Source organism: Hyla sarda, chromosome 1, assembly GCF_029499605.1.
Source record: "Hyla sarda isolate aHylSar1 chromosome 1, aHylSar1.hap1, whole genome shotgun sequence".
In the NCBI taxonomy this organism is placed as follows: domain Eukaryota; kingdom Metazoa; phylum Chordata; class Amphibia; order Anura; family Hylidae; genus Hyla; species Hyla sarda.
Genome location: NC_079189.1, coordinates 511,933,828 through 511,958,265, shown reverse-complemented (window position 1 = coordinate 511,958,265; position 24,438 = coordinate 511,933,828). Strand labels below are relative to the sequence as shown.

Sequence of the window (24,438 nt, the reverse complement as noted above, 5' to 3'; positions counted from 1 at the left end):
TCATGAACATCAGACCACACCCCATTCGTTTTTCACCTCCGAATGTACGCCTCATAGACATAGAACTAGAAGAACTTATATCAAAACAGGCGGTAGTGGAGGTCGACCCCTTATCAACCGGGTCAAGAAGAGTGATAAATTTAAGGCAGTTAAACCAACACGTGACATACCGTCACTTCAAAATGGAGGGGATCCACCTACTGCGAGACCTTCTGATTCAGGGAGGTTGGCTGGTCAAAGTAGACCTAAAGGATGCATATCTAACAGTGCCCATGCATCCTTCCTCCCAAAATTTTCTAAGATTTCAATGGAGGGACCGAATGTGGCAATTTACTTGCCTCCCTTTCGGTCTATCATCAGCTCCATGGTGAAGGGGAAAGGGGAAAAATAATGAGACCCGTGGTAGCCACTTTACGATGCAGAGGTGTACGCCTCATAATATATCTGGACGACTTGCTAATCATGGCAATTTCCAGAGCACAGGCCAATCTACACAAACAATGGACAGTGACATTGCTGGAGGAATTAGGTTTCCTCATCAACCACAGGAAGTCAATACTCTCCCCAGCTCAGGAAATGGAGTTCTTGGGGTTCTTAGTGGACACCAGACAAGCAGTTCTTCGGTTGCCCAAATCCAAACTGGCCGCGATTCGCAAGGAAATCAGGGCGGTTTTGAAGAAAGGCCGGGTATCGCTGAGAGTCATCTCACGCATAGTCGGCTTACTATCGGCCTCCATTCAGGCAATCTTCCCAGCCCCGCTTCATTATCGGGCTCTGCAACGCCTAAAAACCCTCCATTTACGGCAGGGTCTGCGTTACGCGGACGAAGTCAATCTTTGTCCGGAATCGGAGGAAGAGTTGTGGTGGTGGCTTCATCATGCCGTCGAATGGAACGGCAAGACGATCTTCAATTCCAGCCCGGATGTCATCTTGGAATCAGATGCGAGCCGACAAGGCTGGGGGGCTCGGTGTGGCCAGTCCACCACAGGAGGGACGTGGTCCGTAGACGACTCTTCCCTCCATATCAATGCGTTGGAACTCCTGGCGGCGTCCTTCGCCATCAAGAGCTTCCTTCCTCAGAGGTCCAACTGTTGCATGTTATTACGCATGGACAATGTTGCGGCGGTGCAATACATCAACCGCCTAGGGGGCTCGAGATCCAAAATACTGGCGGACATTTCTGCCTCTCTCGAGACATTGTCCCGATAGCGGAATATATTCCGGGTGTGTCCAATTGCGTGGCAGACTGGAACTCCCGCTATCTGACCGATTACAGCGGCTGGACGCTGGAACGGTCTGTGTTTCTTGCATTACAGGGTCTTTGGGGTCCGTTCCACACGGATCTTTTCGCCTCACGGCTCAACCGGCAATTACCCCACTTTTACAGCTGGAGACCGGATCCAGAGGCAGTATCAGTGGACGCATTTCGCCAATACTGGCCGAAGGGGACACATTATGCGTTTCCCCCATTCCCATTGATCACCAGGCTTCTCATTCAAATAGCTAATCAGAGGACGAGGATGGTTCTGGTCACTCCCTGGTGGCCGACACAGCCGTGGTTCCCTCTGATTCTAGGGATGTCGATCGACTACCCCAGACTCCTTCCCCACTTACCACATCTCTTGACGAACCCGAACAAGGGTCTTCACCCGTTGTTGATGGAGGGCAAACTGCCTCTCCTTGCGTGGTTGGTTTCGGGGTGCCGGATTCAGGTGGAGACCTTTCACAATCGGCTAGAGACCTCCTCGCCTTGGCCTGGGCCCCAGGGACTAGATCGGGATATCGATCTGCCTGGGGATTGTGGGTTAGTTGGTGTGATCAACAACAGATTGATCCCATTCAGGCCCCTGTTTCATTGATAGTAAATTACCTGGCCGAGTCCTGTGAATCGGGAAAATCATATAGTTCACTCAATATATACAGGTCCGCCATCTCGGCATACCATTGTCCGGTGGACTCCTTGCCTGTAGGCAAACATCCATTGGTGTGTCGTCTTCTCCGTGGCGTGAAATTTAAACGCCCTCCAGTTCCGCGTTATCACACAACTTGGGATGTTTCCAAAGTATTACAGATGTTCTCCTCTTGGGAAGATAATGATTCCCTTACCTTAAAGGTTTTATCTCTCAAGCTCACGACTTTACTGTGTCTGGTTTCCATTAAAAGGGTATCAGATGTGAGAGCCCTAGATATTTCTAGGCGACAATTTTCACCGGAAGGGGTTAAATTCTCAGTGGTTCGTAGAACCAAAACGAGATTGCACTCGGTTTTCTATCCCTTTTTTCCATCACGTCCGCGACTTTGTGTCGTTCGCTGCCTGCAAGCATATGAATCGCGCACAGCGACTCTACGCTCTTCAGACTACTCCCAATTGCTTGTCTCGTATGTCCAGCCACATCACCCAGTATCCTCGGCCACTCTGGCCAGATGGGTGCGGTTGGTGATGGAAATGTCAGGGATCGATATTTCCCTTTTTGGCGCCCACTCTGCTAGAGGGGCAATGGCCACTAAATTGGTTACTTCAGGGGGTTCACTGTACGACCTTCTGCTAGCAGCCGATTGGTCTTCCGAATCGACCTTTCGTCAATTTTACTTTAGACCGGAGGAACATGTCTCTATGTCTGTTCTTTGATCTTACATTCTTGTATTTCATATTTATGTTATAGTTACAGCTTTAAACTTGCATAAGATATGAGCCTCCTGTCTGATATATAAATAGAGATTTTTCTAGCTTGTGACGGAAAATATGAGTTATATGAAGACAGGAGGCGAGTATCTTGCCTCCCGACCCACCCTATTCCGAGTATTTGTTCTCTTTCCAGGGTACTGAACCACGATGGGTCCCCGTTGGGACGAAGTTTACAGTCCAGACATCCCTGTTGGAGTGTTGTTGATGGCATGGTTGCACGAGTATTCGCAGTTGCAGCTCTGGAGTCGGAATGCGGTAGGCCGGCTGGCTGAAGATTCGAGTTACAGCACCAAGATCTAGCTGGATTTTGTGGTTCCTGTGAGACTGGATATCGCTTCAAGAAAGAGGAGGGGTTTTATTAGAGCAGACCTTTATATAGGAGCCACTTGGTTAGGAGCGGCTACCAGAGTTGCAAGGACTGCTGGGAAGTGTAGTCTTTTGAACCATTTTACCAAAAGAAAAATTATTTTCTGTTTGAATTGCATAAAAATGAAGATAGTTTTCTGCTATGGGCATTAATAAAGAAAGATTAATGCATAAGATACTCGCCTCCTGTCTTCATATAACTCATATTTTCCGTCACAAGCTAGGAAAATCTCTATTTATATCCTGTATTATACTTCAGAGTGGCCCCACCCATTAAGTGGGCCGCCCCATTGCCCCTCCTCTTTTGTGGCTCCGCCCATGGCCCGTGCCCCGGATCTTTTGGAGGCCTAGCAACACCCCTGCTGGGGTGACACACTGTAACAAACCTCCTCATGTAATCTCCTTACTACTGGGGTGACACACTGTAACAAACCCCATCCTCATGTTATTAACTTACTACTGTGGTGACATGTGACCTCCACTTCAGCTCAGCCCCGCCTCCTCCACAGCATCACACAGGTCCTTCAACCACTATTACATCTATCCTGCACAGTCACAGGATGGTCACATGATAGTGACATCATCACAGGTCCTATATCATTAACATCTTGGCTGCGGAGGGTAATGTGACAACGCTGCACTCCTGACAGCAGGTAACTAGATAGCGGAGCGGAGCACCACCAGTGTTGTCTTAGGGCTTCCTAAAAACAAAACTGTGGCTGCAGAAGAGTGCACTGTAGGCAACTGCCTTATATGTCTATGTGGTGCGCTGAGCCTGCTTACAAGCGGGACAGTAGGGGGCCTTTCCAGTACAGAGGGACATGACCGAGTATGGGTTGTACCACCCTGATGGCAGCCCTGCTTTCATCCTTTGGGGTTACAGTTGCGAAAAATGTTGAGAACCACTGACCTATAGCACTACAAACAGTAATAATAACCCCCTTGTGTCTCACACAGTAGAGTGGGTAGATATGTGGGTTGGGTAAGGTTAGATAGATCCCCCATTAGGTAGTTAGGTCACTAAGTAGGTAGACAGGTCCCTCTATCAGACTGCAGCATGAAAACAGAGAGGAGAGGGTTACAGAGCAGCCTGCAATGATTGGAGAAAGAGACCCAGTACAGCACAGCTGACTCCGGGAGGAAGTCGATGCATGGAGAGTGAGGACGGGCTCAGTGCTTGCCTTGGACACACACGCCCCTTCCTGAGCAGTGGATGTCAGAATGAATAAGCAGCAGAACAGAGGGAATTGTGAGCCAAATACAAAGCTAGACACATAAAAAGGACATGTCAAGCATCTGCATGACCTAGTGAGTAACACATAGAAGCATTATTTATTTTTATTATTATTTTTTTCATTATTTATCAGTTTTTAAAAGACCATCGACATTATATGGAGGTGGAGAGGGCTGATCTTGGTAACCCACTGATTGGAGGGCTGCGGTGTTCAATGCTCAATACTAATAATACTAATTTGTGTATTAAAGGGGTACTCCGGCGCTAAGACATCTTATCCCCTATCCAAAGGATAGGAAATAAGATGCCTGATCGCGGGGGTCCCGCCGCTGGGGACCCCCGTGATCTTGCACGCAGCACCCCGTTATAATCAGTCCCCGGAACATGTTCGCTCCGGGTCTGATTATTGGCAATCAATGCAAGCCTATGGGAGGGGGCGTGTCACACAATGCTCCCAGCGGCGGGACCCCCGCGATCAGGCATCTTATCCCCTATCCTTTGGATAGGGCATAAGATGTTTTAGCGCTGGAGTACCCCTTTAAAGGAACTTTTGGACAGGACTTTCATCCCAAGGGATGTTAAAAATAGATATATTGGCCTCGCGCTTTTCCCTTGTATGACTCCAAAGCAGGAGATTAATGTAGAAGTGGATATTTTAAAAAAGCACACACACACATATATATATATATACAGTGGCGTTGCGACCTGGGTGCGGGGGGTGCGGCCCGCACCAGGTGACACCAACTTAATGGGGTGACACCAAGACGCTCCGCAGCACCCCCCCCCCCAGCTACACCGACACCCCCTGTCTGTACCCGACCGGCAGCAAGCCCCCCCCCCCCCCCGGCATTCACCTGCGCTGTGCGCCCGTCAGCAACCCCCCCTGCCCTTCATCACCGATGTGCGCCCGTCCGTCAGCACCACCGCATGGGACGTCAGTGACGTCACTCGCAGGGCGCCAGGAGAGAAGGAGCGCTGCGCTGGATGGGTGAGTGTGTGTGTCTGTCTGTCTCTCTGTCTGTCGCTATCTCTGTCTGTGTGTGACTGTCTGTGTGTGACTCTGTGTGTGTGTGTGTATGTATGTGACTGTGTGTGACTCTGTGTGTGTGTGTGTATGTGTGTGACTCTGTGTGTGTGTGTGTGTGTGTGTGTATGTGTGTGACTCTGTGTGTTTGTGTATGTGACTGTGTGTGTGTGTGTGTTGCAGGGGGACCCAGGAGCAATACACCCCTGCCCACAATCATTTCTTGTATTGGAATTATGTAGGAGGCTTTCTGGTGTGCCAAGTATGCCTTATTTTCTGTGTGTGTGTGTGTGTGTGACTCTGTGTGTGTGTGTGACTCTGTGTGTGTGTGACTGTGTGACTCTGTGTGTGCGACTGCGACTCTGTGTGTGTATCTGTCTGTGAATGTGTGTCTCTCTGACTGTGTGTGTGTTTGTGTGTGTGTCTCTCTGTGTTGTATGTGTTTTTTTTTTTTTGGGTGGGGGGGGTTAAACAGCGATCTAATGTGGGGAGACTTTGACCCATTGTGGGGAACCTGCAAGGGAACCTGCGGCCTAATGTGGGGTAACTACTACCAAATGTGCGGAGTCTATGCTACCTAATGTGGGGATTCTATGCTACCTAATGTGGGGAGTCTATGCTACCTAATGTGGGGAAACTGCTACCTAATGTGGGGAATCTGTGCTACCAAATGTGGGGAGTCTATGCTACCTAATGTGGGGAATCTGTGCTACCGAATGTGGGGAATCTATGCTACCTAATGTGGGGAAACTGCTACCTAATGTGGGGAATCTGTGCTACCTAATGTGGGGAAATTTCTACCTAATGTGGGGAACACGTACCAAATGTGGGGAATCTATGCTGCCTAATGTGGGGAAAATATGCTACCTAATGTGGGGGAACTGCTGCCTACCTAAAGTGGGGGAACTGCTGCCTACCTAATGCTCCCCCCTGGCAGTAGCACCCTCATCATCCACCAGCAACACCCCCCCCCCCAGCAGTAGCACCTCCATCAGCAGATCCTGATGGTGGATGATGGCGGTGCTCCTTCCAGGAGGATGATCCTGTGGATGGATGATGGGGGTGATACTGCCAGGGGGGATGGCCAGTTGCACCCTCATCATCCTCCAGCAACACCCCCCCAGTAGTAGCACCCCCATCATCCACTAGCAACACCACCAAAACCCCCCTCCCGTGGTAATAGCATCAGCTAACGGATGTTGAGGGGTGTTACTTCGGTTGTGGTATTATATTTAGAGGGTGCACTGTATGGCAATGTTATATTCAGAGGGCGCAGTTTGTGATAGTATTATATTCAGAGGGTACAGTGGGTGGTAGTATTATATTCAGAATGTACAGTGTGTGGTAGTATTATATTCAGGGGTACAGTGTGTGGCGGTATTGTATTCAGGGGTACAGTATGTAGCAGACTTATATTCAGAGTGTACAGTATGTGTTGGTATTATATTCAGAATGTACAGTGTGTGGTAGTATTATATTCAGTGGGTACGGTGTATGGAAGGTTTATAATCAAAGAGTGTAGTGTATAGTAGTATTATATTCAGAGGATACAGTGTCTGTCAGGTTTATAATAATACTTGTTTTCATATAGAGGATGAGAATGCGCTGACATAGGGAGGAGATGTCTGGGCGTCACATTCTACAGACAGAGGTTTTAGCTGGGCCAGGCGGTATGTACCATCTGAAATAGATAAGGGAAGACTATAGAGAAGACGTCACCTACAATCACTGATATCATTGTGTATTCTCCTCACTATAGAGAAGACATCACCTGTAATCACTGATATCATTGTGTATTCTCCTCACTATAGAGAAGACGTCACCTGTAGTCACTGATATCATTGTGTATTCTCCTCACTATAGAGAAGACGTCACCTGTAGTCACTGATATCATTGTATATTCTCCTCACTATAGAGAAGACGTCACCTGTAGTCACTGATATCATTGTGTATTCTCCTCACTATAGAGAAGACGTCACCTGTAGTCACTGATATCATTGTACATTCTCCTCTCTATGTCCTATCAGAGCTGTAGTCACTTGTAAGTTCTACAGTTATGGTGAGTGAAACTACAACTCCCAGCATAACCTCACCACTGCATAAAGGGGTACTCTACTGGAAAACATTTTTTTTATCAATTGGTGCTACAAAGTTAAACAGATTTGTAAATTACTTCTATTTAAAAATCTTAATCCTTCCAGTACTTATTAGCTGCTGTATAAGTGATTCACAGGAAGTTCTTTTCTTTTTTAATTTATTTTCTGTCTGACCACAGTGCTCTGTGCTGACACCTTTGTCCATGTCAAGAATTGTCCATAGTAGGAGCAAATCCCCATAGCAAACCTATCCTGCTCTGGACAGTTCCTGACATGGACAGAGGTGTCAGCAAATAGCACTGTGGTCAGACTGGAAAGAACTACACAACTTCCTGTGGAGCATACAGCAGCTGATAAGTACTGTAAGGATTAAGATTTTAAATAGAAGTAATTTAAAAATCTGTTTAACTTTCTGGCACCAGTTGATATAAAAGTAAATGTTTTCCAGTGGAGTACCCCTTTAAGTAATTCTGGGAGCTGTATATTTAAATGGTGAAAACTTCTTTAACACTTTCCTATTCTGTGGCAACTGTTATATCTGATTATTATACTGGAATTTCTCACAATGCGCTACAACAGTGGTGTCTGTCACAACAGGCTAAAAACTTACTGAGGGGGGGGGGTATGGGGGTGACACCATTTTCTACCACACAGGGTGACACCAACCCTAGCAACGCCACTGTATATATATATATATATATATATATATATATATATATATATATATATATAATAAATAATGAATAAAACTTGTCATCTTTTTCAAGGAGCTGGAGAATTTTTATGTTGTGTTGCCTATCATATCTGAACACCTTAGGATCTGGAGGGGACTTCCACGTGCACCAAGATCATTTTGGTTACACAGATTCTGGAGGAAGGCTGTGCTGATCGCCTGGGTTTGTTTTCTGGCAATGTAATATTGATAGTCTGTCATCAGGACAGGCCACTAATATCTGATCGTACCAACTTTAACCACCCTTACCGCATAGCTGATTGATGAAGAGCCTCATCTCCTTCATTGTTTACTAGTGTTGGGCGCGAATATTTGCATTTCGAATTTTCATTGCGAGTATTGCAAATTCACGAATATTGCGAATATATTAACTATATATTCGAAATTACGAATATTCACTTTTTTCCGCATATTCGCATATGTGAATATTCGCATATTTCTTCTTTTCATTTGTGGGCCAATTAGAATGATGCAAATTCACTTGTCAAAGGTTATCAACAACATCCATAGCAACCAATAGTAAGGTTGCCCACCCCCTCACAGTTTTTTTTTCCTCGAATACGCAAATATGCGAATATTCACATATGCGAATGCGAATATGCGAATATAACAAATAAGCGAAATTCGCAAATATAGGACGAATATTCATCTATATATTCGTAAAATATTGTGAATTCGAATATGGGCAATGCCGCTCATCACTAGTAAAAGGCACAAAAGCTTTTATTACCACTTTGTGTTTTCATGATTGCCATGCATATGTTTATGCTGCTAATACATTATCCTCTGCACAAACATGAGCAGTGAAACGTGTCGGGGTTGTATAGCAAGGTATGCACAATATCTATTGATGAATCAGGGGCGCTACTGAGGATCCAAGACACTTGTCCCGGATCCCCAGTGGTACACGCACATACAGGAGAAGGCATCCCCTCTGTGTGAGGCGCATCTGTGACCAAAACAGAGGAGACGTGACCTTATTTTCTGCCCGCTAACACAAAATACTCTAATAGTTCCCCTCCTGAGACTAGACTCTGCATCCACCATGCCACCATGGTGTGTGTGTGTGTGGGGGGGGGGGGGGGTGCTGGCTACATACTTGAATAACTCCCTGGCTACATAACTTTAAACCTGGATGCCTAACTACTTACCTACATACCTGGCTATCTAACTACCTACCTACCTACATACCTGGCTACCTAAATATGTACATACTTGGCCTTTATACATGGCTGCCTAAGTACCTAGCTAGTCACCTACCTACATATCTGCCGTTCTGATCTACCTACCTAGTTACCTGGCTACCCATCTACCTACCTGCCCTGCTACTGTGCAGTACACCAAGGAGGGCATTATTACAGTTTGTGGGCCTATAGATGGGAAAATTGTTTAGAGGAGGGGAGGGCACTGAAAAAATGCAGAGTCTAACATGCTTGTCCTGCAGATGAGATCAAAATGGCTTGCTAATCCAGACAGAGAAGAAAAGGAAAGAGGGCGCCGCTGATCAGAAAAAACGTAATTGTGATACCCTTTATGTAACTGTTATCACTTCTATGGTGTACAGATCCTGTGTACAGCTGATATCTACCGCCATATGGTCCTGTATATAATCACTTATATGGTATACATATCCTGTGTACAGCTGATATCTACTCTACATGGTCCTTATAAAATCAAATATATAGTATAAAGATCCTGTATAGTATACTGGTCTGTGTATAGGGGTTTTATTTAATACAGTATGGCGGTATTATCCAGTTATTGTGTGGTGGTATATATTTACTCATTGTATACTGGTATTATTGGTCATGGAAAATTATTTTACCTATGTCAAAGTGTTTCTTATATATAAAATTTTGTTTAGTAGGGGTGGTGGAGGGATTTGGGTGCCCTTGTTTTTTTGGTTGGGGCCATGAGTGTCAGTCCGCCCCTGCAATGAATATACTTTTGCTCATAGCAGCAATTTTTTACTTCATGCATGGGGCCTTATGTGTTCATTTTTTCCACTTTGGGTACAAGTCACCCTCTGGGGAGTTATATATATATATATATATATATATATATATACACACATATATATATATATATATATATATATATATATATATATATATAAACATATGGCTTATTGTATTTCACCTAAATTTCCACGAGTTTCATTCCATTTCCATGGCACACACACAAAAAAAGACACTTGACAGTTTTCTTGCAAAATACTAAGTAATGCATTGATGTTACAGCCTGGCACTTAGGATAAGAGAAGCAGTGAACAATACAAAACCATACAACAAGCAGTTTGCCATTGCCATACTAACACATTAATATAAAAGCAGATCACGGTTTACAGTTTTATATCTTATTTATTACCCTGAATTTTGTTGGTGGTAAATTCTCAATCACAATGTATCTTAACATTACAATTAGTTAACATTTGCTCTTGGCACACAAGGATCACTAATATGACAATATACTATACATTTTACACAAACATTGATAAATAGAACAATAAGCAAAGTACTGCCAACAGGGTTTCCACCATGATATCCACATACTCCTTAGAAGACCTTCCTGCTTCATATTTTAGAAGTAGAGAAACAAAGCCTTCTGTTCAAGAGGACCCGTGGTCAATCCAAAAAATGATGTTACTATCATTAGATAGCTTAAGGTGCCCTAATCATACATCTTTTTACAGCTTTTTGATGTCTGATCGCGAGGGTCTCGTCGTTGGGGACCCCCGCAGTCTCTCATGCAGCACCCACCTGTGTGAGCTGCACGCCAGCACTGGAGGCTCCAAGTCTGAAGCCTCACGACTTCGGGGCCGGAGTATCATGACGTTACTATTCTGCCCCTGTGTGACGTCATGCCCCTCCCCCTCTATGCAAGCCTATGGGAGGGGACGCGATCAGACACATTATCCCCTATCCTTTGGCTAGGGGATAAGTGTCTTAGGGCCGGAGTACACCTTTAAACTTCATTTTAATAATGGGAGTGGATATCAGGTGATGGGTGGGTTTATACAGTCAGGAGGTGTGAATGTTGTACATTGAGGAGAGTCTATGCCTAATTCACAACCCCTGACTGTAAATGAATGCTCATCACCTAACATTCATTCCCGTTATTAAAATTAAAGATACCTGTCACAAGGTTTAATCCTAAATAATTGGTGGCAATATGTTCCATAGGGTAAAATGAGATGTCTTACCATGTCTGGATGATCTCCTGCCCATGTGTGATATTATAAAAAACAAGTTTTAAAAGTGCCCTTCGCCATTTGCTTATTAGGCTCAAGTAGTTTTATGGGAGTGCAGCTTTCCAAAGTATTTACCATGCCCCGAGCCGTAATTACACCTCTATTCACACCCACTTAGGCATGATTAGGCATGATTGACAGCCGGGTACGGCCCAAAGTCACTTCTCTGCTCCCCAAGGTCTTGTGCTAGCCCAGACACTATGTCATGCCCAAGGATACCACTGCCTCTGGGCCTGCGCAAGATTTCAGTAAAGAAAGAGGTGACGCGGGCATGTCCAGGTTGTTAATCACACCTAACAGCTCCAGGCGTGGTACAGTAATTACTTCAGGATGCCGGACGCCTAAATAACTACTGGTTTTGATTGCTGGGATCCTGGGAAAGGGTATAAGTGTTAAAATGCTGGAGTACTCCTTTAAACAATTTCCATTCAGAATTGATGCAATGCTAGGTATAAAAGTTATTTTTTTTTTTTACTTTTGCCCTCTGGCCACAAAAAGCTATGGGTAAAACCCTGTCAAATGACGGATCACTGCATTGAAAGCATTCTGTTTGTATGGGACTTACATATTTCTATATAGCTCTTAAAGGGAACATGTTAGCCCTATTGTGCTGTCTCTGAGGGCAGTATAAAGTAGTAACACATGCTGATCTTGTGTAAATAGGAAGCAGTTCATGAGAACTAGTTTTAAAGGGTGCAGGCAGTGTTGCTTGCAAGAAGTCCAATCATATGCATTATATGGCGATCAACTAATTGAAAGATTCCTCCCTATCAGACAATAGTCAGACAGGTTGGAAATAACACAGATTGTCTGGCCAAATTTGTGGGATGAAAATATGCAGCGTTTACGAAGGGAGCTCTACAGAGGTGAATCTGCGAATCAGTTTTGTGATTTGTTGCAGATTTTCCTACAGATTAAGATAAATGGCATTAAAATCTGCAATTGTGGCATTTGCTGCAGATATTCCACATCAACATTCACAACAACAATACATGTTCTTGCATATTCATTGCAGCTTTTACCAATTGGGAAAATTCTTACTAAATACACAACATTTTTGCAACTTGCATTAGGATACTGGATCCACACCACAAATGGTCAATTTCTTTGCAGATTTTCTGATGATTTTTTTCCACACCGAGTAGATATCCACAAAGAATTTGTCCACTTCATGTGAATATATCTTTATTTCTAAAAACGTCTTCACATTAGCTTATAAGTGACAAGTCAAAAAATTCAAAGTGTCACTACATTATGCTGCCTTCAAATTAAAAGCATAACAGAGCTGATGGACTCCTTTAACTCCTGTCCTGTCTAACATTACATGCAACTCTCACAGGCAGCACTGAGTCCTTTGTCTAAGAGCGTCACAGAATGCAGGAAAGAGACTGATCAGTGCCTGAAAGAAGACGCCTCCACCTCCGAGGTGGTGGTGTTAGATGCCCCTTTTCTGGGTGTAGGGTCACAGGCTGGGAAGAGTTCCCTTCCAAAGGTGATCTCTCTGTGTTCTTGAAGGCAACAGGAGAAACAAACCCTATTCTCCAGTTCCCGCAAGAAAACATTGTTGGTTTTAAAGAACAGATATACATAAGGGTTGACTGCACTGTTGGTCACAACAAAGATCCCTAGCACAGCCATGACCTTTTCATCCAGGCCAGTAATTGTGCCAAATGCTACTTTCATCTCTACAATAAAGTAGGGCAGCCCACACACAATGAACAGGATGATGATCACCAGGGTCATTTTTAGTGTCTTGATCTTAGCTCTTGGAATACAACTATTGGTAGCCATCAATTTCAAAGGTCTCTTGGTTACCTGAAGTTTCCAGTCACCAAAGTGGTGTTTTGGAGTTTTAGAGGTCCTGCCCTTTCTCCAGATGATCCACAATATACGAAGGTGTGCCACAGTCAAGATACAAAAGGGCAAGAAGAAAACCGTAACCGAGCTGTATATGATATAGATTTGGAAGTGCCACCTGGGGAGCTGGCCAAAAACATTGCGGCACCTGCTTCCCTCCTCTGTATAGACAGCTCTAAACACAAAAGCCTGTGGGACAGAGAGAAGAAGAGCTAAGAACCAACCCAAAGCAACAAAGTATTTGGTCGGCAGAGGGGTGCTTAAAGGGTTCATGATGGCATGATGCCTCTCCAGGGCAACTATGGCGATGATATTGGAGGATGCCATAAGTCCAGAAACCTGGAACACTTTGAAGATCCGGCAGGAGACATCCCCAGCCAACCACTCATCCTCCAGCAACTCCCACACAATCTGAGAGAAAAGAGTCATAAAAGACACGTACAGGTCAGCTAATGCCAAGTGGTTGATTAAAAAGTTAATTTTCCTCTTTTTGTCTTTGCCACGGCAGATCTTGTACAGAACTATGGAGTTCCCCACCAGTGCCACCATGAAGATGACAGTCATAGCGATGAGTCGCAGCTGCCTGTTGTACTTAGGGGCTTCTATCATTTTGTTTAGCTCAGACTTAGAGCTGTTGAGCAGTGACTGAGTTGGGGGCACATTGCTGCCAACCATAGAGAGATTATTGTCTTGAGCATAGAGAAATAATTCATCCATGATTCCGTAGAAAATGCCTGCTAGAGCTGTCTGATGTCACCGTGGTGCTGAGGTCTACAGCCAAGGAGCGGATTTGTAGAAGAGTCTGCAAAGTAGGAGCATTTCATGTGTCATCTGCCGCTGATGTGTGGGGTGTCTCCAGACATGCCCCTTTAATTTACATATGGTGGGGGCACACATCACTCAGGTCTGCACAGCCTTTCATCTTGCACAGATTTCCTCTTCCACAATGCAGTGAGGCTACCTGTTGCTGTTCTGATGATATACAGATCTATGCATGCCATGATAAGCAGGGCTTGTAGGTAAGTAATGAATGTGTATGGGTCTATGACATATGGAGAACTACCGATCAATTATGTTTACGGGATATTCACAGTATTTAACTGGGATAAATGCTATTTTGATCACAAACACGCCTTATGTGGTGGAGAACAGCATGGTTGCCACCTGCTAAACTATCACAATAGGACCACTGGAAATTTGGGGTTCAAGTTTTGATAAATCCCCCCTCTGTATGTCTCTGGAAGAGTATAAGTGCTTCTGTGTCGCTCCATATATTTTAACCCCTTAATTTCTATAAACATACTCTATTAGGTTCACAAGCTGTAAAGTTCCTCTGTTTAGTTGTGAGTAGTCAGCCTGCATGTAGGAGTTAGTAGAGCCCCTTTACTATCCTCCTTTCTTATTTTGAGCAGATTTCCTTGTTATTCATGCAGAGTCCCCACTCACAGCGATATATTGAGCTGAAAGCATACTGCTTTATTGTGCGTTCTGAAGTGCAGGTCTATATCCGCCATCGCTTTGTCCCTGTTACTGGGTTTCACTCTGCCTCCCTGCCCTGCAGATTGTCTACCAAGCCATTTTAACCCTCTACTCAGATCTACAGCTTCATTAGGCAGTGGACACTAAAATAAAATTTAAAATAATAATGCTAGAAGAAGAAAGTATCGTAGGTTTTTCTGGCAGATTTTGCTTCCGTTTTTAAGACAGAAGTGAATTAAAGAAGCAGAAGTAGATTAAAAAATAATGGGAAATATAAGGGAATGACAATTTAGCATCCTTCCTGCTGGATCCACTTCTGGTTTGGCTCCAAAAATTTGCACAAAAAAACTGAAAAGGCAGTTTTCCAAGAAAAAAAACTCTGTGTGACACCATCCTAAAGGACCTATTAACTCAAGCATGCAGGCTGGCTGCACATTAATAAACAGAGAAACCTAGTGGTACTTCGGTGGAATATATATATATATATATATATATATATTTACATATATATTTATAAATCAACTGGTGTCAGAAAGTTAAAGAGATTTGTAAATTACTTATATTAAAAAATCTTAATCCTTCCAGTACTTATTAGCTGCTGAATACTACAGAGGAAATTCTTTTACTTTTGGAACACAGAGCTCTCTGCTGAATCACAAGCACAGTGCTCTCTGCTGACATTTCTGTCCATTTTAAGAACTGTCCAGAGTAGGAGAAAACAACCATAGCTAACATATGCTGCTCTGGACAGTTCCTAAAATGGACAGAGATGTCAGCAGAGAGCACTGTGCTCGTGATGTCAGCAGAGAGTTCTGTGTTCTAAAAATAAAAAAAATAAAAAATTATTCCTCTGTAGTATTCAGCAGATACTAAGTCCGGGAAGGATTAAGATTTTTTAATAGAAGTAATTTACAAATCTGTTTAACGTTCTGGCACCAGTTGATTTAAAGAAAAAAAAAAGTTTTCCCCGAGTGCCCCTTTAACCCCTTAAGGACAATGGACGTACTCCTACGCCCCCGTTTCCGAGTCCTTAAGGACCGAGAACGTAGGAGTACGTCCTGTCCATTCCCAGCCCCCCGCCGCTAGCCGGAGGGGAGCCAGTGCCCGATGCTTGCTGAAATCGTTCAGCAGGCATCGCTGCATATCGCCCAGGGGGGCCATGATGACCCCCCATGTCGGCGATGGGCGCAGATCGCTGGACAATTCAGCCCAGCGATCTGCGGCAGATTCCGGGTCAATCGGGTCTCCAGTGACCCGGTGACCCCGAATTACTGGCTGATCGGGTCTGCCTCTGACAGCCATAGCCAGCAGGGGTGAGGTGGCACTGGTGCCACCTCAGGATTGCCCTGATTCGTCAGCCGGTTTACCGGCCGACCAATCAGGGCACCTGCTGCGGGTGTCACTCCCGCAACCCGCTCTGCCCCTCTTCCGGAGGACGTGAGCGGGTGCGGGAAGAAGACCCCGGGAGCTGGGGACCCCGATCCCCAGCGTCAGTGTTGGGATCGGGGCCCCAGGAGCGGCGGCGACGGCGAGGGACTGACCTGCAGCAAGCAGCAGTTGGAGGTGATTGACAGCCTCCTGCTGTTGCTTAGCAACAGCTCCCAGCATGCAAAAAGGGCATGCTGGGAGCTGTAGTTATGCAACAGCAAGAGGCAGACCACCACAACTCCCAGCATTCCCTTATGGGCATGCTGGGACTTATAGTTTTGCAACAGCTGGAAGCACATTTTTTCTATGGAAAAGTGTACCTTCAGCTGTTGTATAACTACAACTCCCAGCTTGCACAATCAGCTAAAGTGCATGCTGGGAGTTGTAGTGGTGCATCTGCTGGTTGCATAACTACAACTCCCAGCATGCCCATTGGCTGTCGGTGACTGCTGAGAGTTGTAGTTTTGCAACAGCTGAAGGCACACTGGTTACCAAACTCGGTGTTTCACAACCAGTGTCTTTCCAGCTGTTGCAAAACTACAACTCCCAGCATGCACTGATAGACCGTACATGCTGGGAGTTGTAGTTTTGCAACAGCTGGATGTTTCTCCCCCCCCAATAAGAACGTACTGGGTACACTCACATGGGCAGAGGTTTACAGTTAGTATCCAGCTGCAAGTTTGAGCTGCGGCAAATTTTCTGCCGCAGCTCCAACTGCCAGCGAGAAACTACTGTGAACCCCCGCCCGTGCGACTGTACCCTAAAAATACTACACTACACTACACTAACACAAAATAAAATAAAAAGTAAAAAACACTACATATACACATACCCCTACACAGCCCCCCTCCCCTCCCCAATAAAAATGAAAAACGTCTGTTTCCAAAACGGAGCCTCCAGCTGTTGCAAAACAACTACTCCCAGTATTGCCAGATAGCCACTGACTGTCCGGGTATGCTAGGAGTTTTACAACAGCTGGAGGCACCCTGTTTTGGGAATCACTGGCGTAGAATACCACTATATCCACCCCTATGCAAATCCCTAATTTAGGCCTCAAAAGCGCATGGCGCTGTTTCGCTTTGGAGCCCTGTCTTATTTCAAGGCAACAGTTTAGGGTCACATATGAAGTATCGCCGTACTCGGGAGAAATTGTGTTACAAATTTTGGGGGGTATTTTCTGCTATTACCCTTTTTTAAAAATGTTAAATTTTTGGGAAACCAAGCATTTTAGGTAAATGTCGTGAAACACATGTGGGGTATTAAGGTTCACATTACCCCTTGTTACGTTCCCCAAGGGGTCTAGTTTCCAAAATGGTATGCCATGTGTTTTTTTTTTTGCTGTCCTGGCACCATAGGGGCTCCTAAATGCGGCATGCCCCCAGAGCAAAATTTGCTTTCAAAAAGCCGAATGTGACTCCTTCTCTTCTGAGACCTGTAGTGCGCAAGCAGAGCAATTTTCACCACCATATGGGGTGTTTTCTGAATTGGGAGAAATTAGGCTTCAAATTTTGGGGGGTATTTTTTGCTATTACCCTTTTTAAAAATTTAAAATTTTTGGGAAACCAAGCATTTTAGGTGAAAAAAACTTTTTTTTTTTACATATGCAAAAGTTGTGAATCACCTGTGGGGTATTAAGGTTCACTTTACCCCTTGTTATGTTCCCCGAGGGGTCTAGTTTCCAAAATAGTATGCCATGTATTTATTTATTTTTTTGCTGTCCTGGCACCATAGGGGCTTCCTAAAGGTGACATGCCCCCCAAAAACCATTTGTAGCTCCTTCCCTTCTGAGCCCTCTAATGCGCCCGCCAAACAATTAACATAGACATATGAGGTATGTCCTTACTCGAGAGAAATTGGGTTTTAAATACAAGTAAAAATTTTCTCCTTTTTGACCTCTTGCAAAAATCCAAAAATTGGGTCTACAAGAACATGTGAGTGTAAAAAATGAAGATTTTGAATTTTCTCCTTCACTTTGCTGCTATTCCTGTGAAACACCTAAAGGGTTAAAACACTTACTGAATGTCATTTTGAATACTTTGGGGGGTACAGTTTTTATAATGGGGTCATTTGTGGGATATTTCTAAGATGAAGACCCTTCAAATCCACTTCAAAACTGAACTACTCACTGAAAAATAGTGAGTTTGAAAATTTTGTGAAAAATGTAAAAGTATAAGTAAAAGCATTCCAGAGTTATTAATGTTTAAAGTGACAGTGGTCAGATGTGCAAAAAACGCTCTGGTCCTTAAGGTGTAAAATGGCCTGGTCCTTAAGGGGTTAAGGACCCAGCCAATTTTCACTGTAGATCCATATATAAAAGACCAGCAAATGGAGGGTTAACTTAGTTTCTATACCAATAGATGGCCCCTAAGGGTCATCCAATAATCCCATTGTTCCCATATACTCAAAATAATAATAAGAGTAATCCCAAACAAAACTTTATTGATTGCCTTAGCACCTAATATTAAAAATACAGTGTACCAGCCTGTCACTGTAAACTCTGTATCTCATACTTTAGGTGAGACAAGTCTCATTTATTTGTATATGAACGTGCACTGAGTGTGTCTGCAGAACACACTCAGCTTCAATTGCAGGCCTGTAACCACTGATGTTTAAAATCTTGTTACACAGCCCCCCTCGACATGTTTCGCTACGACTGTAGCTTTATCAAGAGGCAGCGGGCATCTGAATAAAAACGCTGCGCTTGAGTTTTTAACACCTCGGGTGGTGGCGTAGATGATGGTATCTCAACCAATCATGACCCTACCCTGCTCTCAATCTATTTTCATTCGCCCATTAGCATTGTTGGACGGAAGATCTGTGCAAATAGACGATTGCCACTTCATTTGCATCATCTGCGCGTTCTCATGTGCGCGAGAACTTAGTGCCTGGCATGACGAATCAGACTGGATCCCGATGTTACGTCATCTGCGCATTCTCGGGTGCGCGAGCAGATAGAAAATCTCCTGTAGTCGTCTGCCGGTAAGTGTCCTGTTGCAATTGCCACGTCATTTGCGCACTTAGAAATAAATCCGGTGACTGTCCACTGGTATACACCAGGGGACTTTATTGGAAAATACTCTCAAAAAAGAACTTTATGCCATCAGGCATCTGCTTAACAGGCACTACATCAATTTCTTGTATTTATTCTTATTACTGATATCACTGAGTTCTCCTCACTTTTGTAATTATTTATATATCAATCTGTGTTCAACGATTTGATTTAGCTTAAAGGTGTTACTCCAAGAGTATATTGAGAATTAGAGGATATATTGTATTATGACAAAACCTGTCTGCGCAGGGACCTCTGTGCATCATGTCACACAGTTAATCTAGATAGTTACCTTAATGATCTTTATATTTGTATGTTTGCCCATTCTTGCCCATAATTTCTAGAAAAAATTAATAATAACTAATATCTGTCCACACCATGTGTGTAAATAAATTATATGTCATTTTGTTTTACTTATGAAATAGTTAATTCTTAGGTGAATAAAAATAAAATATTTTACCATATAATTCTCCAGCCAATGTATGTACTATTTCTTCCATATCAGATTATGTCTTGGTATCTATCACCACCAATTCACGCTATTTTCTCTTGGTTAGAAGTCAGAATATCTAAGTGTTTTATATTAGAGAACTCCTTGTTACTAGATTATTATAATAGATTGTCTTATGTTATAGAGCACCTACCTCTAGGTCCTCATTTCAGTATTAGTATCCTATGATCTAAATCATTTTCTTTTTTGGCAGCTTAATCAGGTGCTAAATGGTTTTATAACTGCTTCTCAAGATAATAATATCCAAATATAGGATGGCAGGTATTTATAAAAAAAAACGCTGTAACCGTGAACCCTTAATTTAGCCAATTAGGGCTCAGGGTTTTAAGCCGATGGATCCATTTGGCTTCTTCCATAAGCAATTTTTGATCCAAATTGCCCCCTCTGGGGCCCATGCGTGGTTTAGTGAAACCCCAGAATTTCAAACATGACAGATCTCCTCTATTCGTATCTCGGATATGCCTTGCTAATGGGGTATCTATCCCCATCCGAATAGTATAGGTGTTCAGACACCCTTCTCCTCAATTTTTGCATAGTTTTGCCCACGTAGAGCATTGGGCAACTGCATTCTGCAATATATATTACTCCTTGGGTCTGGCAATTTATGAAATCTCTGATTTTAAATGGATCATACTTTCTCTTCCTTGTACTGACTATGCACCAGTCTCTCCTTCAAGTTCCTCCCTCGACGGTACGTGACACTTGGAGATGGAGTAAGTACTTGTTTTAAGTCTTCGTCTGCCATCAAGATGGGCCAATATTTAGTGAGGATATCTATAATTTGTTTGTTGTTCTGATCGAACGTTCCGATGCAGCTCACAATCTTGGGTTGTTCTGTAGATGTCTTATTTGTTAATAAATCAGATCTAGGGGTATCTCTGGCCTTCGCATATGCTCTATGCAGTACTCTTTTTGGATATCATCTATTGATGAACCATTTGTAAAGTATTTGATTTCTTCAATAAAGGCCGCCTCACTGGAGCAATTGCGTTTGGCTCGCAGATATTGTCCTATTGGGATTCAATTTTTGAGTGGTCTCTGGTGATAACTTCTGTACTCCAAGAAACTATTAGTAGATGTTTTCTTTCTATATATCTTTGTATTGACACTGCCCCCAGGCCCAAGAGAGATCTCCAAATCAAGGAAATAAAGCATGAGTTTTTATTTCTGAAGTGAAGTGCATATCTATAATGTTGGTGTTGAGTAGTGTTGAGCGGCATAGGCCATATTCGAATTCGCGAATATTCGCGAATATATGGACGAATATTCATCATATATTCGCGAATATTCGCATATTCGTTATATCCTCGTTTTATTTTCGCATATGCGAAAATTTACAGATGTGAAAATTAGCATATACAAAATTAGCATACGCAAGTATTTGCATATGCGAAAATTCGCATATTCTAATTTTCGCATATGCGAATTCTTGCACGCCAGTCTCACACAGTAGTATTAGAGCCTTCTTTACACCACACAAGCTGGAAACAGAGAGGGGTGATCACTGTGATGTGTACTGTGAAGAAAAAAAATAAATAAAAAATATTCGTAATTACGAATATATAGCGCTATATTCGCGAAATTCGCGAATTCGCGAATATGCGATATTCGCGAATAATATTCGAATTGCGAATATTCGCGAGCAACACTAGTGTTGAGTGATTTTACAAATTCGTGAAAAAGGGTGATGGTGCCATCCCAAAACTAAATAATATGGTCGATATATCGACCCCAAAATAAAATGTGTTTAGTGTATTCCCCATGTGCATCAGAAAAAACAATCATGTCCTCCCACTACCCTAGAAATAAATTTGCAAAATTCGGTGCACAAGCTGTGCCCATCGCTGTGCATTTTGTTTGTAAATAAAAGTGACTATCAAACACAAAATAATTATGTGTAAGAAGAAAAAGTAAAAGTGTAGTGACAAATTCATTGTGACTGGTGAATTGTGTCCCACATGTACATAAAAACTTTACCAACGGTTCATCAATACAGGATATCCAAAAAGAGTAAATTGCAAATCAAGCGCTTAACTGGCATATTGTTTCGCTGCTGGATATCTGAAAAGTGCGCCATGGCCGTGTAGGAATGCCTGAAGTGGTCACACACCTTCCTGGCCTTCCAGGACGCCCTGTAAGCCTGGGTACTTATGCATAAAGCGTTGTACGATCAGATTACACACATGTGGCACATGTGTCAACTTGTCCAAATTCAATGCTGCCAACAAATTTCTTCCGTTGTCACAAATCACTTTGCTGATCTCCAGTTGGTGCGGAGTCAGCCACTGATCCACCTGTGCATTCAGGGCGGACAGGAGTGCTGGTGCGGTGTGACTCTCTGCTTTCTGCCGTATCCGGGATGTGGAATAGTACCTGGGGAGCTGGGGGGGGGGGTGCCGTTGATGTGAAGCAAGGCACAGCAGCAGAAGAGGACTCAGCCGAGGAGGTTATGGAAGAGGATGGAGTAGGAGGAGTAGAGGAGGTGGCAGCAGGCCTGCCTGCAAGTTGTGGCGGTGTCACCAACTCCTCTGCAGAGCCACGCATTCCATGCTAGGCAGCCGTCAGCAGGTTTACCCAATGCGCAGTGTAGGTGATATACCTGCCCTGACCATGCTTTGCAGACCAGGTATCAGTGGTCAGATGGACCCTTGCCCCAACACTGTGTGCCAGACATGCCATTACTTCCTTTTGCACAATCGAGTACAGGTTGGAGATTGCCATTTGTGCAAAGAAATTTCGGCTGGGTACCTTCCACTGCGGTGTCCCAATAGCTAAAATTTTTTTGAATGCCTCAGACTCCACCAGCTTGTTTGGTAAAAGCTGATGGGCTGAGAGTTCAGACAAGCCAGCTGTCAGATGCCGGGCAAGGGGGTGTCTTGTGACATTGGCTTCTTACGCTCAAACATGTCCTTGACAGACACCTGACTGTGGGCAGATGAGCAAGAACTGCTCAAGGCGAGAGACGGAGTGGCGGATGTTTGAGAGGGGGCAAGGAGGACAGCAGTGGTTGACGCGGAAGAAGATGCTGGACCAGGAGGAGGATGGCGGCTTTGAGTTTGAGTGCTGATTGTACTCATGTGTTGATCCCATAGGCGTTTGTGATGTGCGATCATGTGCCTTCGCAAAGCAGTTGTACCTAGGTGGGTGTTGGATTTCCACGACTCAGTTTCTTTTTGTCACAGGTTGCAAATGGCATCGCTGTTGTAAGAGGCAGACACACACAAAAAATGCCACACTGCTGAGCCCTGTAATGACAGCATTCTGGTCGTTGATTGGCATGCTGTCTGGCTTACCGCGGGTGCCGATACATGCTGTCTGACTGTGCCACTAGCTCCTTGCGACAACTTCCCCCTGCTTCCAACTCGTCTCCTCCTCCTCTCTGTCTCCCCATCTGAACTACCCCCTGTTCTTCTTCTCTTCTAGCGGGCACCCATGTGACATCCACGGATGCATCGTCATCATCAACCACTTCACTTGTATCTGACAACTCAGCAAAGGAAGCAGCAGTGGGTACAACATCATCATCATCACACCGTACATCCATGTGTGTAATGCTGCCTGACTGAGACATATCCCTGTTATCTACATCCTCTGGCAATAATGGTTGGCATTACTCATTTCTTCCAACTGATGTGTAAATAACTCCTCTGACATATCAAGTGAAGCGGCTGTGGTGCTAGTGTTGGTGGTGGCGACAGTCGGGGGAGTGGTAACTTGAGAGGCGCCCGAAGCTAAGCTGGAGGAGGATGGTGCGTCAAGGTTCCGAGCGGAAGCTGCAAAAGATTGGGTGTCCTGTTAGCCAGTCAACTATGTCCTCATAACTTTTTGAGTTCAGGGTACGTGGCCTCTGAACACTGGGCATTATTCTAGGGCCAAAGGGAATCACAGCACCACGACCAAGACAGCCCCTGCGGGGTGGCCTGCCTCAGCCTGTCATTTTCTTTTCGATTAGTGGTATGCGTGCAAGCTACTGTGACAACAGATATGAGTGGCACTGTGCACTGGCAGAAGTTGGCTGTAGGCCTGACACACACACTTGCAGACAACTAACTGCTATTCAATCTATTACAGTCAAAATTGTAGATATTTTTTTTATGTACACTACTGTTACACCAGATATGAGTTGCACTGGTGTGACACTGTGCCCTGGCAGGCCTTGAAACGCACACGTGTGAAGGAAACAGACTGCTATTTTTTCACAGTCAAATTTCCAATTTTTTTTGTTATGTACACAACTGTTACACCAGATATGAGTTGCACTGAAACTGACTGACTGCTATTATATTACAGTCAAAAAAGTTGTTTTTTTTTAAATGCAAGCTATTGTGACACCACTGATGAGTGGTGGCACTGGGAAAGTGGGCACAGTATACGCTGTGAGCCTGACACACACTCTGGCAGGCAGGCAACTGGAATTAGATTACACAGGTAAAAAATAAAAAGCAGACTGATGTTCTAGCCCTAATAAGGGCTTTTTGGGGTGCTGTCCTTACAGCAGAGATCAGATGAGCCCTTCAGGACTGTAGTGACACTGAATACACTAGCCTAGCTATCGATTTCCCTATTAAATCAGCAGCAGCTACACTGTCCCTCCTCTCACTAAGAATGCAGCTTCCGAATGAATCTAAAATGGATGCTGTCCAGGAGGTGGGAGGGTCTGCTGCTGATTGGCTGTAATGTATTTAACATTTGGCTGTATTGGCTGAATGGGTGGTACAGGGTCAA

At 44.2% G+C, this 24,438-nt stretch overlaps 1 protein-coding gene across 1 annotated transcript; it reads right to left on the bottom strand.

Annotated features, from left to right (window-relative positions):
* Positions 1-10,412: 10,412 nt before the first annotated feature.
* On the bottom strand, positions 10,413-14,087 carry GPR150 (G protein-coupled receptor 150). Its single transcript, XM_056537780.1, has one exon. The coding sequence runs from the start codon at positions 13,961-13,963 to the stop codon at positions 12,782-12,784; it is 1,182 nt and encodes a 393-aa protein (XP_056393755.1). The 5' UTR covers positions 13,964-14,087; the 3' UTR covers positions 10,413-12,781.
* Positions 14,088-24,438: the final 10,351 nt, after the last annotated feature.

Coding starts and splice junctions, on each gene's coding strand:
- GPR150 (XM_056537780.1), bottom strand. CDS start 13,963: ATGGATGAATTATTTCTCTATGCTCAAGACAATAATCTCTCTATGGTT.